At 37.4% G+C, this 16892-nt stretch overlaps 1 protein-coding gene across 1 annotated transcript in view; it reads left to right on the plus strand.

The window, feature by feature from the left end:
* Positions 1-16140, plus strand: part of RDX (radixin) — a 42498-nt gene extending 26358 nt beyond the window's left edge. The window contains exons 6-14 of the mRNA XM_075742254.1: positions 4368-4451; positions 4923-5069; positions 6535-6631; positions 7317-7480; positions 8128-8258; positions 10399-10559; positions 11529-11621; positions 12436-12678; positions 13690-16140. Coding sequence (XP_075598369.1) covers positions 4368-4451; positions 4923-5069; positions 6535-6631; positions 7317-7480; positions 8128-8258; positions 10399-10559; positions 11529-11621; positions 12436-12678; positions 13690-13854 — 1285 coding nt within the window. The 3' untranslated portion in view covers positions 13855-16140. The remainder of the gene's footprint in view (positions 1-4367; positions 4452-4922; positions 5070-6534; positions 6632-7316; positions 7481-8127; positions 8259-10398; positions 10560-11528; positions 11622-12435; positions 12679-13689) is intronic.
* Positions 16141-16892: the final 752 nt, after the last annotated feature.

Here is a 16892-nt window from a genome sequence, read left to right on the forward strand (position 1 = left end):
TAGATGAATCCATAGTGATGTATTGTGGACAAATGTGTGTTTACTAAATATGTAACATTAATGCATTTTCAAAGAAGTGAGAGCCATGGAATGATTTGATGTTTCTTTAAAAGTCATATGCTTCTTCTCTTGGGTTTGAAACTTAAAAGTAGAAACTCACTCACTCAGTGTAACTAAGCTGGAGAATTTTCTAGCAAGTGGAAAAAAAACATTTCCAAGAATTGTGATAAAGTATTGAAAGAAATATTTCCGAAAATGTTTCAGATTTTTAGAAATCCTGGTGAAGAGTTTGGTTTTGGCTGTTTACTTCATTCTTGTGACAGTAAAGTCTATACCTCTTTCTAGAAAAATACCCTTTGTTTGGAAGGCAGGGAGATGTAGAACCAGTTCTGCTGGTTCTAACTAACATCTCACTAACATTACTGAATATGTTAGTTCACAAATCTTGGGTTTTGCTCAGTTGTGATGACAGCCTGTGAATGCTGGAGTGCTTGTGTACAACACAAATTCAAATACTTAAGATGCTCCTTTTCAGTAGGCAAATGTTCAGATGGTTTCCCAGCATATGCTTTCAACCAGTCATGTGCACTGAGTGAGCACATAGCTTTTGTATTAATTCTAATACAATTATTCCTGGTTTGCCTCCTGTCACCAGGAGATTTGCCAGAAAACTAACAAGTACATAATTAAAAATACTTCAGAACAATATACAGTATAATGTCAGAAATACTTGTTTCCCAAAGTAGACTAGCTTTGAAAAAATCTACTGAAAAAGATGAGAAAAGATTTGCAGTTCCTGTTATTTATAGCGTCTTAAAGTTCACCTGTCAAAACTACTGCATATTTCTTAGCTCAGAACTATGAGCTGGGCAGCAGCAAGGCATCAAGTCCTTGCTGAGTTACTCCATTGCAATAGTCCTTGCGTATCTGCTAGTAACGTTTCATCACTAGCATGCAAAGAGGGAATGGAGAGGACCAAATGATGAGATGGCTATTGCCAAAGACACTAAAGCTTTAAGGATACCATAGAAACCCAGAATCATTTGAGGTTGGAAGGGGAGCTCTGAAGATAATCTAGTCCAGTCCCCCTAGTCAAAGTAATGTAGAGATGTGGCTCATGCCCCAAGCCTGTCAGCGTTTGAAAGGCTTTTGGACAAAACCCTTAATAGCATGCTTTAACTTCTGGTCCACCCTGAACTGGTCAGGCAGTCGGACTAGGTAATTGTTGTGGACCCCTTCCAACTCAAATATTCTATACTGATTATAGCAGGTTGCTCAAGGCCTTTTCCAGTTGGGTTTTGAATATTTCTAAGGATGGACGCTCTGCAATTTCTCTGGACAACCTGTTCTAGTCTTTGACAACCTTTACAGTAAAGAAATAAAATAAAAAATTGTGTTCAAGGTATTTCACTTGTTCTCATTGTCTTGTGTCTTTCAATTCAAATTCAAATCAAAAAGAAGAAAGTTCAAAGAATTTCTATAGAGGTAGAAATTTAACTTAATTTGGAAAGCCAAAGAAGGCACAAGACACCATGAGGATGACTGAGTGCAGGCACAGGTTGCCTGGAGAGCTTATGGAGTCTCCCTCCTTAGAGATGTTCAAAAACTGTCTAGACATGGTCCTGGGCAACTGGCTATAGGTGACACTGCTTGAGCAGAGGGGTGGGCAAGATGACTTCCAGAGGTCACTTCCAACCTCAACTGTTTTGTGGTTCTGTGAAGAAGAGCTTGGCAACAGGGCTTTTATTTTCAGATGTACGCTTGTGTGACATAGTACTAGGAGAGTGTATTTTGTAATATCCTGTTTTATCCTTAATTTTTTTTGTTAGTTTTATGTTATTGTGGTGGGTTGACCCTGGCTGGGGGCCAGGTGCCCACCAGAGCTGCTCTGTCACTCCCCCTCCTTAACTAGACAGGGGAGAAAAGGTATAATGAAACGCTTGTGGGTTGAGATAAGGACAGGGAGAGATCACTCACTAATTATCGTCACAAGCAAAACAGACAATTTAGAGAAAAATTCATCTAACTTATTACCAAGCAAAACAGAGTAGAGGAATGAGAAATAAAATAAAATCTTAAAACACCTCCCCCCACCCCTCCCATCTTCCCAGGCTCAACTTCACTCCCGGCTTCAACCTCCTCCCCCCTCAGCAGCACAGGGGGACGTGGGGGTTACGGTCAGTTCATCACACGTTGTCTCTGCTGCTTCTTCATCCTCAGGGGGAGGACTCCTCTCATCATTCCCCTGCTCCAGCATGCAGTCCCTCTCACGGGAGACAGTCCTTCACGCACTTCTCCAACGTGAGTCCTTCCCATGGACTACAGTCCTTCATGAACTACTTCAGCATGGGTCCCTTCCATGGGGTGCAGACCTTCAGGAGCAAACTGCTCCAGCGTGGGTCCCCCACGGGGGTCACAAGTCCTGCCAGCAAACCTGCTCTGGCCTGGGCTCTTCTCTTCACGGGTCCACAGGTCCTGCCAGGAGCCTGCTCCAGGGTGGGCTTCCCACCTGTCTCCACCTGCTCCGGCGTGGGGTCCTCCATGGGCTGCAGGTGGAATCTCTACACCCCCTCATCCTCCCTCCATGGGCTGCAGGGGGACAGCCTGCCTCACCATGGTCTTCACCATGTGCTGCAGGGGGATCTCTGCTCCGGCGCCTGGAGCACCTCCTGCCCCTCCTTCTGCACTGACCTTGGTGTCTGCAGAGTTTCTTACATCTTCTCACTCCTCTCTCTGGCTGCAAAAGCTCTCTCTGTTTTTTTTCCTTCTTAAATATGTTATCACAGAGGTGCTGATTGGTTTGGCCTTGGCCAGCGGCGGGTCCGTCTTGGAGCCGGCTGGCATTGGCTCTATCAGACACAGGGGAAGCTTCTAGCAGCTTCTCGCAGAAGCCATCCCTGTAGCCCCCCCCCACCAAAACCTTGCCATGCTAACCCAATACAGTTATACTGCTATGAAAGCTTTTGAACATCTTGTGAATATCTGCTGAAGGAATAGAAGAAATAATGATGAAAAGCAGCTTACAATGTAAATATCACAATGTAAAAAATCAGGCCTGATTTGATTACAGAAATTCTGTAATAAATTAACATTGTCCTTGGAGGCTTGGAATTAACTTTTTTTTTATGTAATAGAAACTGATAATCCAAAAGCATCCTGGCAGTCCTTTGTTACAGCCGAAGCAGGGTGTTCTACTTTGCGCATACAGGCTTATATGTATAATATAAACATAATACTTACAGGCTTCTGTAAGTATTATATTTAGGGCTTGTGCTTATAATCGAGGCTAAAGATGAGAAAACAAACAAACAGACAGGATGTCTTGTCATTGCATGTTCTTGTATCATTTAGCTATGAACACATCAACTTTTGTGCAGCTGCACAAAAACCTCTGCCTCAGTTTTGAGGAGGAAAGCCTGTTGATACGGATGCACGCTAAGCAAATCAAAATATGATATGGCTACCACTGAAAAGTGCGCTTCATTAGGTATGGGATGGCATAGCAAATTGGGTGACAGAAAGAACCTGTAACAGAAGAAACACGGCATTGGTATCTTCTGCACCACTCTGTATTTTGCTAAAAATGTAGGGAAAAGTAGTAAATCTTCCCTGAGTAAAGATGAAGGAAAGCAACTGTTCTGACTTCTTTAGTAAGATTATCTTGCAATACATCTTTTTTTAAGTTGTCCTTTAATTATTTAAAATAATTTCTCTAGGAATGCTTGAAGTGCTAGTTGCATGGAATAAAAGCATAGTAAAGTTATCATATGCAATTGATTTCTTACTGCAGTACTACATTGAAAGCTCTAATAGGTCACAGTATAATTCCATCATAGCAGCCTGCTGTAGATAAACCTCAAATAGTTTTCTGAAACTGCTTCACTATTGATTTTACTTATTTAAAAAAAAACCAACAAACCCACCCAACAAACCAGTCTGCTAACTTGTCTTAATGTGTTAGTTTTTCTTTCAAACGACAGCAGAATGAAACCTTGAGTGTACCTGTGCATACCTAGAGATAAATTTGCAGCATTGTCTATGAGGATTTTGTAGGTCTGCATTTTCAGGTGTGCCAAACATTTATGACTTTACTGAAAGCTGAGATATGCCATGGTGTGACTTATAAATATACAAAGAGTATAGACTGCCATGAAAAAAGAAGTGATTTAATACTATTTTAAAAGTGTATTTGTTGAAATACAAAGTTTCTATGTTTGGGTTAAAAAGATGAGCAGTGTATAGGAAGTCATGTTTAAGTTTATTCAGTTAAAGCATATGTTATTCTGCATAACCAAACTTATTTTTATAACTTTAAGACGCTAAATGGATTGTTGGTGTCATTTAATACCAACACCTTCTATTCACAGCGTGTTAGAACAGCACAAACTGACAAAAGAACAGTGGGAAGAAAGAATACAGAACTGGCATGAAGAGCACAGGGGAATGTTAAGGTAATTATGTTTAAAAAGTTCCAAGACCTTTAAGGTGTTTTTTATTATTATTATTAGGATGTATTTTGGGAGGCAGCATAATTGTTTGGAAACTGCTTTCTTCTGACCAGGGTAGGCAGTTATCAAAAACTTCCATGACAGCTTCACTGAGGGTTGAGTTTCCAGTTAGGTTATTGGCTTACCTACATGCTTTCTGGAAGGTTGTCAACTGCCTTTGTCCATAATTGCCTGCCTCTAGAATATATTTATTATTTCCTTAGCTCACGGGATAAAAAGACAAAGTGCGATGCTTGGACTGTACTTGGGTATTAGGGTCTAGAGCTCTACAAGTATCTGAGTCAATGTAGGTGTGAATTTCAAAGAGAGATTTAATTCCTAACTAAATTTTATACTAATTAGTTATTCTGCAATCCCTTATTCTTACAATGTTTTGGTTTGTCTATACTGCCATTTTTTTTCTTCTTTCATCAGGGAAGATTCTATGATGGAATACCTTAAGATAGCACAAGACTTGGAAATGTATGGAGTCAACTATTTTGAAATAAAGAACAAAAAAGGAACTGAATTGTGGCTAGGAGTTGATGCTTTGGGTCTGAATATTTATGAGCATGATGATAAGTAAGTAGCTAATACTCATTTTGCATTTCTGTCCTAGGAGACCCTATCTGAGATTATACAAACCTCACTTACTGTCTGTTCAATAACATCTAGTAAAACATCTAGGTTCTCAAGACCTTCTAATCTATGTAAAAGATAGAAAAAGAGAGAGATGTTAACTGTGAGAATATTTGAATTTTAAAGATTAAATAGGAATGCAAAAGAAGGGAAAGGAAGAGCAGTTCTCTGGAAACTTAAATTTGTTGCTTAATATAGATGTATAACTAGACCATCTTTATATGGTTTTTTCTGTACTTTTCACTCCCTCAAGACTTCCCCTTCAGTCAGGATGAAAAGGACATTGAGAAGTCGAGCAACTTATTTAATGAGAAACATTTCATAAGAGCAGTGACTAGGATTATAGCTCTTAGAGGATGAAAAACTGTGGTATCTAAAAGTGAAACCTTTTAGACATCAAAGAAAATAGATGAATCTTGTGTCCTGATAGAGATCAAATATTCCGTCATACTTGAAGAGGGATAAAGCTGAAATGTACAAAATGTGAAGAATCAGAAAACAGAACAACAGACTCATTCTTGTGTTTCTTTCCAAACCACTTGTTAGTAATATCTGATGTCAACAGTCCTTTCATAGTGATTTGAAGTTAAACATGATGTGTCATACACCAGATAACAGCTGTCAACTGAACTGAAACTTAATGCTCTTTGATGTATACAATCTAACAAAATTCTGTAAGCCTTAATTGCCATTAGATGGCAATATAACACCTGAAAGAAGGAAATATTCATAAAATGTTCAGATCGGATTGAATGATCAACCAATTTTTGGTATTCTTTAACTCCTGATAGTTAACAATTAAATATTTTCTAATGCTTGTAATTAAGATAACATGAATCGTAAAACTTTCTGTGCTTATGGAAAAAATAATTTACAGTTATGCAGTTGGTGCCTAACATTGCAATGGTTCGAAACTGAATTTATTTTACTTAAGATGCAAGGGAAGTAAATTTACCTTGAACTTTGGAAATGTAAGAACACCTGTCTTACATCTGAGTTAAACCGAAGTACAACATTGCTGAAGGCTAATTTAATTTCTGTCTTTGAAATGTCAGGCTTTTCTCAAATTTAAATAGTTATTCTTTTCACTGAAAATAAAATTATCAATAACTTATAAAGAATCAGTACATGATTGTTATGTTTAGCATTTATTTAATGGTAGTAGAATAAGTCACAAATTGAAATTCCTTCTGTTACAGTGCCATATAATTTATTCATCATGTAATTCATTCATTTGATGGAACAATGTGTTAAAAAAAAAAAGTCTACCAAAATATGCTCAAACTGTTGTTATGTTTTGTAAATGTAGCTAAGCGTGATAGTGAAAATGGTATGGTGTCAAGACTTAATGGACATAAATAAAATACACATCTTTGTTGCTTCTAATGAGAACTTTTTCTCTTTGAAGGCTGACACCCAAGATTGGTTTTCCTTGGAGTGAAATAAGAAACATCTCTTTTAACGACAAAAAATTTGTCATAAAGCCAATTGACAAAAAGGCCCCTGTAAGTAGTGTGTAGAATGGTCTGCCTTTATATATGAAGAGATTTAAGCCCACAGGGATGTGCTCTGGGATTATGGCATGAGTAAATATTTTGTGACACTTACTATTCTTATTGGTAGAATAGTCAGTAATCAAAAGGGAATTTTGATTTTGAAATACGGTGTGTTTATTTTCTCTCTCTTCATTCTGGTTGATACTCTTAAGACTTTTTTCCTTAATTTTTTTTTTTTTTATTTGAGTCAACTAATATTTTGTGATGTGTTGAAAAGCCACAGTGTAAGATGTTAGATTCTCTGCCCCCCCCCCCCCCCCCGTTTTTCTGTGGATTTTTTGGGGTGGTTTTTTTTGTTGTTGTTGTTATTACAGCAGCACATTTCATGAGACTTTCTAGGTCAAAACTCTTCAGTTAACTAATTTATTGAAATAGAGTAGAGAACAGTCTCACTTTTTTAGAAATTTAAACAAATAATTTCTTGTAAAATAGCTAACCTCTACGTGGAGGAGTCCAGGTGTAATTATGAATTTATCTTGCAAGTTCCTGACAGTAACTAGATTTATAGATTATGATGTTGGATCACTCAGAGAATGAATGTCAAAATACTTGTAAGTTTAAGCATGCAGTAGTGCTTTGAGTTGTCACAACTATATTTTTAGGTTAATGGATATGCTGCAATTATTTTTGCTAGGATTTTGTTTTTTATGCACCCCGTCTGAGAATTAACAAGCGAATTTTGGCACTGTGTATGGGAAATCATGAATTGTACATGAGAAGGAGGAAACCTGATACAATTGAAGTGCAACAGATGAAGGCCCAAGCTAGAGAGGAGAAACATCAGAAACAATTGGAAAGGTAATTAACAAACTTCCACGAAACAGAAAAAAATTCTTCTACCCTTTTAAGAAAACTAAGTCATAGAATATCAGACATCTTAGCATTCTAGAAAAGAGAGAGCTGCTTTTCTTTCTGTAATATGCAAGCAGGTTTGTGGATTGGCATGGCTCACCTGTCTTAAGAGAAAGCTGTATCTTTTTTGAGCTTTCAGCATAGTAATAGTAGCTGTACTGTTGTTTCTCATTATGTTTTTGTGAAACAGTCTTAACTTTCTATTGCTTGATCCTTAGGGGCTTTTGTACTCTACAGGTGAACCTTTAAAGCAAGTTCAGTGAAGAATGTCATGGCTTACCTTTTGTATATTTAAAAAAATACCTTGCCATTTCTAGCCCAGATAAAGCATCAGCCACGTCTAAAATGCAGGTATAATTGTGGATTTACCTGATTGAACCATAACCAAGGTTGCTAATCAGTTCTGTTCATAAACTGTTTTTCTGCATAGTATTTTGAAACAGAAACTTTGTTCTTGCATTGTAAACTGAATTTGAAACATTTAAAATTATGTGCTTCTCTGCTAGCTGAGTAAACTGAAAAATAGGCTACCAGCATCCTTGAGTAGAATTGAATCTGTTTGAGGTTTAAAAAGCCTTTTACTATTTTTTCAGGGCACAATTAGAAAATGAGAAGAAGAAAAGGGAGATAGCAGAAAAGGAAAAGGAAAGAATAGAGCGTGAAAAGGAAGAATTAATGGAACGCTTAAGACAAATTGAGGAACAAACAATGAAAGCTCAGAAAGGTGAGCTCTTACTGATCCTGGATTTCTTATATCTGATGACAATGTTTAGTTCAGTTGAGTGGTTAGTTCCACAATTCTCTTGGTATGTGTGGGGTTTTTTGTTTTGTTGGAGTTTTTTATTTATTTTACTAATAATGTCAAGAATTTATTGGTAAATTATTTTATTTAAGAGAGATTATTTTTCAATGTTAAGAGTTAAAAGATGGTGTGTGTGCATATGTACGTATATTTGTCATATAAAAACAATTACTAGTGTAGCAAGTCTCAATTTTCTTTAATAAAGAGAAAATTCATGTGGACACAGTTCAGCTCAGAATTATGAAATGCTTAAAGTGCTGAAAACCTGGAGTTGGAGAGAGCAGGAAAATTAGAGAGGAAGATTCAAAGTCTTTCCTCTGGGATTTTATTGAATTTAGCTTTTCATTTGGAAATTCTTTGTTCCCTCATTTTCCTATTCGCTTGTAAGATTTGAGAATTGTAAAATTAAAATCCTGTCAGAATTCCGTGAATAAATATAGTTTCATCAATCAGTTCTTTGTGTTGAATCACCTTGTAGAGTCCCTGCCTCCACTACTTCCCAGTCCCTCCTCTCCATGCTCTTTTTTTGCCTCGGGTTTGGGTCACATTCATAAAAGTTTTATTCCTTTCTTCTGTTCATAACTGTTGGCTTCAGGCATGATAGAGAGCATCACTGACTAAATCTATTAGTAATCTATCAGCAAATAAATTACATGTGCCTGGTACTGTTCTCCAGCTCTACCCCCTATATTTTTCAGTCTTTCAGTGCAGAACAGGTTGAACACATCCAGACAGGTAACACATGAACTGTGCTTTGGAATTGTTTGAGAGCGCTATTTAGCCCAGGAAAAAAACGTCTGGGTGATTTTTTAAAGATTTAACAATGTACACTTTCTCATAACTTTTGTAAGCAATATAGCCTAATTTCTGATGCACTACATAATGTTTATGTGTTGCTGGTCTCTTTAGCCTTCTATTCACATATGGAAAAGTGTTTTGTAGAACTGGTGTCTGTATTCTGTAGTTGACTTGGTAGTTAAGTGTTCCCCATCTTCACGGGAATATTTTGAGTAGTGTGTTTAAATATTTATGCATTTTATTTAAGTACTGCATTTGTATAACTCCACATGCTTCGTGCTGTTCATTTCATTTTATAACTGAAGTAGTAGACCTGGGAAACCAACTGAAGAATATTGATTGCATGAGACCTACTTAAAACTACAAGTGCAAAGATTAAGCAAGTATGTGTCAGCATACTTTTAAGATGCTTTTTTTAGTATTAAAGGATATGGTGAAGGGTAAATGGATTGTTCTAATAACTGAGCAGTTGTTTAGGTTTTCTGGTGAAGGAATCTATGGCAGCAATGCCTAGACAAAAGCACAGTGGAAAAATTATCAGTAGAACCAGCAAGGAGCTTCAGAAAGACTCTCTTTATAGTCGCTTCATTTTGCACATCAGAGGAGTGTAGTTTGCCTGTGCACATCTTACCGTGCAGTACGGGTAGATTAGTATTCCTTCCTGTTTCACTCATATCAGATTCTGCCCTTTAGATTGCAATGTTTTGCTAACTATTATCTGTCCCTCGATTTAAAATTTTCCTTTTTGGCTCTGTTCTATGGAGAATTTTTCTTACTCTTCCAGTGGGTCTTAGGTCATTTTGCTAGAGGCACGTGTCTTGTCTGTTGCAATTAAGGAATCTTTGTCAGGTATTTCAATAGAGTAGAAGAGTTTTTGGCTTTTTTACTGTAAGAGAGTATGATTTAATTTATATAACATCTCCTCAGTAGTAAAAGTGAGGGTGTATGTGCATGTATATGTATGTATATTTGGGTGTTTAGTTTTATCAGTGAGGTGATAATTTTCTGAAACACTGGGCTGTCAGAACTGTCAGGTGAGATGAAGTATTTCCAAAGTATGTCTTGAAGGTGGGGGGAAATCAGACGCAGACCATAGCTTCGGGTAACGCACTCAACAGCTGCTCTTGGCTGGAGGCAGCCTTGCAAATTTTTTGTCAGCTTTCTGGGTTACTTTATTTTGAGCATGTTACAGCTTTTACCTGTGTTATGTATGAGGAAGAGTTTTAGGTAATGATATCTTGTCTGCAAACTTTCCTTTTGGCAGAGCTAGAGGAACAGACTAGAAGAGCTCTAGAATTGGATCAAGAACGAAAGCGTGCAAAGGAGGAAGCGGAGCGCCTGGAAAAAGAGCGTCGAGCAGCTGAAGAAGCTAAAGCTGCTCTAGCCAAGCAGGCAGCTGATCAAATGAAGAACCAGGAGCAGCTAGTAAGAAACTTTAACCCTATTTTGAAACAAATTGACAAAGATAGCTGAAAATTTACCCTTTTTTCTCAGTTATATCTATCTTGTCAAATGGGCAAGTACTTTGAAACGTAGATAAAAGCATGTGAAATAACGTTACAGATTGTTGTGGGAACTTTTTTTAGAAAGCTGCATTAGAATTGCCACTACTTGCAAGAAAAAAAAACAGCTCTGGGGCTGTAGGAAATTAAATGATGAAGTAGACACTTCAGACTGAAAACACCCACTACATTCTCTTTCTAATAGTCAGGATTATCCAGCTGAGAACAAGAGTAGCTTCCTTCTGCAGTCCACTGGGAAGCCTGTTCTCTGAAGCAGGTCTGGTCTGAAGCGTGGTGGTGGGGATTTGGTGACACTGTGGAGTTTTTTTGTGTTTGGGTTTGGTTTTTTCTTGTTTTTTTCCTCCTCTGTTTCCAGCATTTCCAGTACCTTCTCACATTCTGTGCTAGGCTCTAATTCAAGATTTGCACATAGTAACTGAGAAAGGCACGAATATAGTAGAAGAAATGATTTCTCAACTATAAAACAGCTTTTGATCTTCTGTAAACTTAGCACACAATTCTGAAGGCAAGATTTAGCTTAATAGTACTGAGATTATGATCCAGAATCATAATCTTACTGGTGGAACCATTAGAGTTATATTAAACAGAAACAGCCCCAAATGCTACTTTGTAACTACAGCTCACTCTTTCCCAGCAAGCTTCCCAGCAAGCTTTGGAAGTGGAGGAGATAAATACTGTTTTTCTGGACTTCTAAGAGTACTGATTCATTCCCTCTGTCACATGTGCTTAAAATTTCTATTTTTAGCAGGGAAGTGATAGATGGTCACTAACTCTTTTCAAGTCAGATCACAGTAAAGGCTCTGCTTTCTTACACTGCAGAGCCAAAATGATACCAAATTAAAATTTCTTTTTTTTTTTTGGTTTGTTTCAGGCAGCAGAACTGGCTGAATTCACTGCCAAGATTGCACTTCTAGAGGAGGCCAAGAAAAAGAAAGAAGAGGAAGCCTCAGAATGGCAGCACAAAGTAAATGAGCTCATGCTGTGTGAAGTCAGAACTTCAAAGAAACTAAGGGAGATGAGTGCAGAAATCCCAGTGGAAGTCCATGGGATTGAATCTCTCTCTTTCCCTTAGGCTTCAGAGAAGCCTTTCTTAAAGTTTTTGTACTTCTATTTTACTCATTTCTTAACATTAAAGAGTCATGAAGGGGGGGAAATTCTCATGGTCAAAGATTTGAAATGGCTTCCTTACATACGGTGATGAAATAGATTGGAGCTTCGTGTTGGAAAAGAAAACACCTTGGGAGGGAGATGTATAAAGTCATGAGTGGTGGTGAAAAGATGAACCAGAGCAATAACAAAGGCACATCAAATGCAACTGGGCAATAGTTTAAAGCAAAATAGTATTTTTTCACAAAATCTGTAATTAGCTGTGGGGTGTGAATATTTATTGTGTGCACAGGTTCAAAAACTGATTGAACAAATTCTTATAAGTTCTGGTTGAATATGAAATTCAAAGACATCACCTGTGATTTAGGAAGTCCCTGAGCCTCAAATTTCAGGAGGCTAGGAAAGTTGGAAAGCAATCAGTATGACTGCCCTATTCTCTCACTCTTCTCTTGTCTGTGGTTGGAAATAGCTGGACTCCGGTACAGCTGGGTTTGAGTAACATCTTTTTTACCCTGTATTCCTATTTGACAATTTTCAGTGTGTAAGCTAGTTGTGTCATTTGTAAAGGACAGTTTTCATGTGTCTGAAAACATCTCAAATATTTATTTTTATTTTCTTAACTCTTCACAAATAATTTTAAAAGATGCTAAGTACTGTTTACTTATATTTAGGCTTTTGCAGCCCAAGAGGACTTGGAAAAGACCAAAGAAGAACTGAAATCTGTGATGTCTGCTCCTCCTCCACCTCCTCCCCCACCAGTTATTCCTCCAACAGAGAATGAACACGATGAACATGATGAGAACAATGCTGAAGCCAGCGCAGAACTGTCTTCTGATGGTGTCATGAATCACAGGAGTGAGGAAGAACGGGTAACAGAAACACAGAAAAATGAACGTGTTAAGAAACAGCTCCAGGTAATGAAGATTCATAGTTGTATCAACATAATTCAGCCTTTGGGTTTTCATTCCTTATTACTCAGAAATGTCACTGAAATTAGTGTGCCAAGGAAACAGCCTTTTTATCATTTACTAGGTTTATTACTAATTTACTAACCAATATAATTCATAGTACTCTAGAAGTGGAATAGATAGAAAGATTTGGATGTAGGATTGCACTTTATAGCTTAAAAGTATTTATATGTTGTCACTTGGGCCACTAAACATTTCTAATAATTATATAATGTCCAGGACACTGAATGTTAAGACGTAATGCTTTCCTTTCTCAATACTGAAATTCATTCAGTGGTGTGAACAGATGCTTGCTTACTAGTATTTGTGTGTGTTTGCAGTCATTCACAGACGTCGTAAATACAAAAACTGAATTATGCCTGTTGGGATTAATCTTATTTCCCTGAAAAAGAGCATTTCTTCCTAGACTAGTCTTACCCCTCAAAGTATAGTAATCTATGTTAGTGGTAACCTTTTGCCTCAGTATGAAATGCCTTCTTGGGAAGGAGGTAAAAGACATGGAAAGCTGCTGCTTTTTCTGGCAGCAATATCTTAGTAGCGTGTATGTGCAATATCCTTTCTGCTTGGCCAATTGCTGAACAGGACCGGGGAGATAAACAAGAGCTGTCTTTTAGTCAAGTAGAAATTGAAAATTAAGGGCATTCTCCTGCTTTATCCTGCTGGTCCCTTTCTTCTTGGATGTTATGAGGCCTCTTTTTTTTTTTTTGTTTGATTTGGTTTTTTTTTTAGTTTGATGCCCACACTTATGTAAGGAAAGAATCCTATGCTCTCCTTCACTTTCCCTCTGCATTCTTTCTGATAGACCTCACAACTTCAGTTACTGAACAGCACAATAAGCATTTCATAGGTTGGCATTCAAGGAATCCTTATCCAAGTTGCAGAATAGTTGTTATCAGAAATTCCAGAATCATTAAAAGATTAGTCAAAGCACTTAAATGCAAATATTTTGTTCAACAGGCTTTAAGTTCTGAGTTGGCTCAAGCCAGAGATGAAACCAAGAAAACACAAAATGATGTCCTTCATGCTGAGAATGTTAAAGCAGGCCGTGATAAATACAAGACTCTTCGACAAATCCGACAAGGCAATACAAAGCAGCGTATTGATGAGTTTGAAGCAATGTGAGAGCTGTTATTTTGCATATATGTTCCTCGTAAAGCTGAACCACCAACAGAGAAAAAAGCAGGCCTTTGCAGATTTGATGGATTGCACCCCACTTTGCCAAAGCACTTAATACCAGTTTGACTACAGTGGCTAGAAGAAAAATTTAGGGGAAACTATTCAACAGTCAGGCAGTTTGTCACGCTGAGCTTTTTGGGGGGAGGGTGTGGAGAATGAGAGCAGTTTGTTTTTGTCGTGTGTGTCCCCCACCCCCCCATCATGTTTTCAGTTTCATTTTCATTATTTTTTTCTTTAGAAACTGATGTGAAGTATATAATGACTGACAAGTGTATGTATTGCGTAAACGTTAAGAAATAGAAAGAAGAATGGAACTGAACCTAAACTGGATAGGTACTATTGCAGTGTGAAGCTTGGAATTACATTTTTCAATGTGGCTACACTATTAAGAATTTGATATCGCTGACTTTCAGTTTTGTGTGTGGTTTTTGGTGTCCCCCGTCCCCCCCCCCCCCGCCAAGTGAAATTCTTTGGTGTTTCATGTCCTGTCATCATTGATGGTTTTCTTTGCCTACCTGTTCACAAAGGTCTGGATGGCAGGTGGTAGTTCCAGGAAATATTTTTAAATGGAACACTACCTGTGGGCAGCACGTGGCTGCTGATAGGCTTGAATAAGTGTTGCTTTTCCTAGGTGATTCTTCTAGATGCGTGAAATGTTCTAATACAGCAAAGGAGACAAAAAAATACAAAGCTTCATGTGCTGTTTGCTTGTAATTATTTTATTTGCAGTAGGGAGACCTGGACCTTTCTGGCAAGGGAGCATATGAAAACATCAGTCCCAGGGAGGGGACAGTATCCTACCTCACTACTATATACATGATGACTGGTCCTTCAAACACCATGAAAAAAACTGTTTAAATTTACTATCACTACACAGTGATATGATAGAATGTTAGGAGCCCTTACTCCTAGGATTTTGTTTTACTTTAAGATGGATTTATAGTGCTAAATACTGTCTAACTGCCTTTTGTTGAGTTTAAATTGTAAAAGTATGTTGTGTGTTTTGAAGCTGTAACCTGTCACTGGTATGCTATCTCCTGCGAGGGGTGTAGAATGTGCGTGTGAGTTAGTTTGGCTTTGGGTTTCCAAACACAAAATGAAAGTTCCCAGAATTGGAGTCAAAGTGTTTGTAGCTTCAGTTTTCAGTGAAGCTAGTATTGTAATTGTCATATCTGATGTCAGAACATTGTTAAGTCCTTTCCCTCTTGAAAAGGAGACCTGCTTTTTTGATAAATTTGCTTAGAAATTGAACTATAGAAATTACTTTAATGTGGACTGCAGTTATTCCTTCTGTTGTAGTACCCTAGTAAATACCTACAGTGGAAGAACCCTGCTTTCTCTGAGGATGGTTCAGCTCTTTTCTGTTTGATATTATGCACTCATAAATTTACACTTATCTATTAAAATTTGCCATTTTATTAAACATTTTTTCATGCACAATAGGTTTAAATTTCTTATGAACAGTCCAACTAAGTTTTTTTGGGGGGTTCTTTTTTTTTATTTTGCAGAATTAAAGGTTGGCTATGTGGGGTGACATCATGAAAATAAAATAAAGATACATTAATATATTTTTGGTTTGTGGGGCTAAACATATCTGTTTGACCTTGAAGACTGATGTGCAGATGGTGTGCACATGCTTCAAAATGCTGCTTGGTGGAAGTTGGTGTTTCTACTTGCAGTGCATTGTAAGAACAGTTTTTGTTTTGCAGGCTTCATGCACTGAAGCTTAAGCAAATTTCTGAAGTATTCGAACAGTTTGCCATAGCAGGTGAAATACTGTGCTTCCAGTGAGTTTGGTTTTTTTTTTTTTTTTTCTTTTTTTCCCTGGAAAGCGCGCACTAACACTGATATATCAGTTTCAGTGTTGGGAGAAAATACCAGTAAAGTTTGCTGTTCATAAATCTACAATATATAGAGTAGGGCTAAATGGATTAGATCCATTTATAAAGCTGTGTGATTTTTTTTTTTCTAAACAACCAGGAACAACAATTTGTAATATGGATTTTCACAATGAACAAAGTGGTAATAGCTGCTGTCACCAGCAGTTGGGAACACTTACTGGTGCGGAAATACTAAGAATACATTTAATGATTCGTTGGTGAAGTAATTTTTCCACATGCTTTTTTTCCTTTAGCATCATGTTTTGTGTTGTACAATTAAGCTACAATTACATCTACTATTTTGGATAACATTCATTGGTTAACAATAAAGAGATACAGTTAATTTCTCTGAGGTCCATTGTTGTTATTTAACGCACTTTTTTCTGACAGCTTTGCTAAATGCACTGTAATAGCCTTTTTCCAGAGCAGTGTACGAATTTAGATCATCTTTTGTTTCTCACTCTGGTCAAAATGAAATTTAAAAAAATATATTTTCAAATTGTATCTGTAGAGAATGGTATTCTGCTTAAGAAATTACTGCATACAGTTGGGAGGAAGCACTGGTGATTGTCAATTCAAAACAGGATGTGAATCATCAGAGCAAATTGCCTTTCGTGAGAAGAGAAGCTAATTTGGCCACATAAGAGCTCTATGGGTAACACAAGAACTTTCAATCACTGCCTACATATTGCTTAGCCCCAGATTAAGTGAAATTTAGTCTAATAGGTCAATGTCTTAAGCGCTGAGAAACATTGATGTATTTTTGTGATACTGCACACTATAGTGGCCAGTGCTGTCAAATATATGCATGGCCATATGCTTTAGATCAGGGCAAGTTTATGGGCTTTTTCACCTAATAGACTTGGAGACGGGCAGGAACAGTCCCATATAACTAGGTATACAAATTAATCTGCTAAGCACCTTTCACATCAATTGGATCTCTCAGGTGACATTCCATTCTATCTTGTGTTTGTTTGGCCTTGCACTCAAGACAAGCACATGGCCCTTTTTGTTACTCCATGTGGCAGAATCACTTTGATGAATTAAAAGGTGTGTACTTGATACTTTCTACTATGCGTATTTCTAGTTTTATACTTCTCTCTT

This window comes from Balearica regulorum, chromosome 1, assembly GCF_011004875.1.
Source record: "Balearica regulorum gibbericeps isolate bBalReg1 chromosome 1, bBalReg1.pri, whole genome shotgun sequence".
Lineage (NCBI taxonomy): Eukaryota > Metazoa > Chordata > Aves > Gruiformes > Gruidae > Balearica > Balearica regulorum.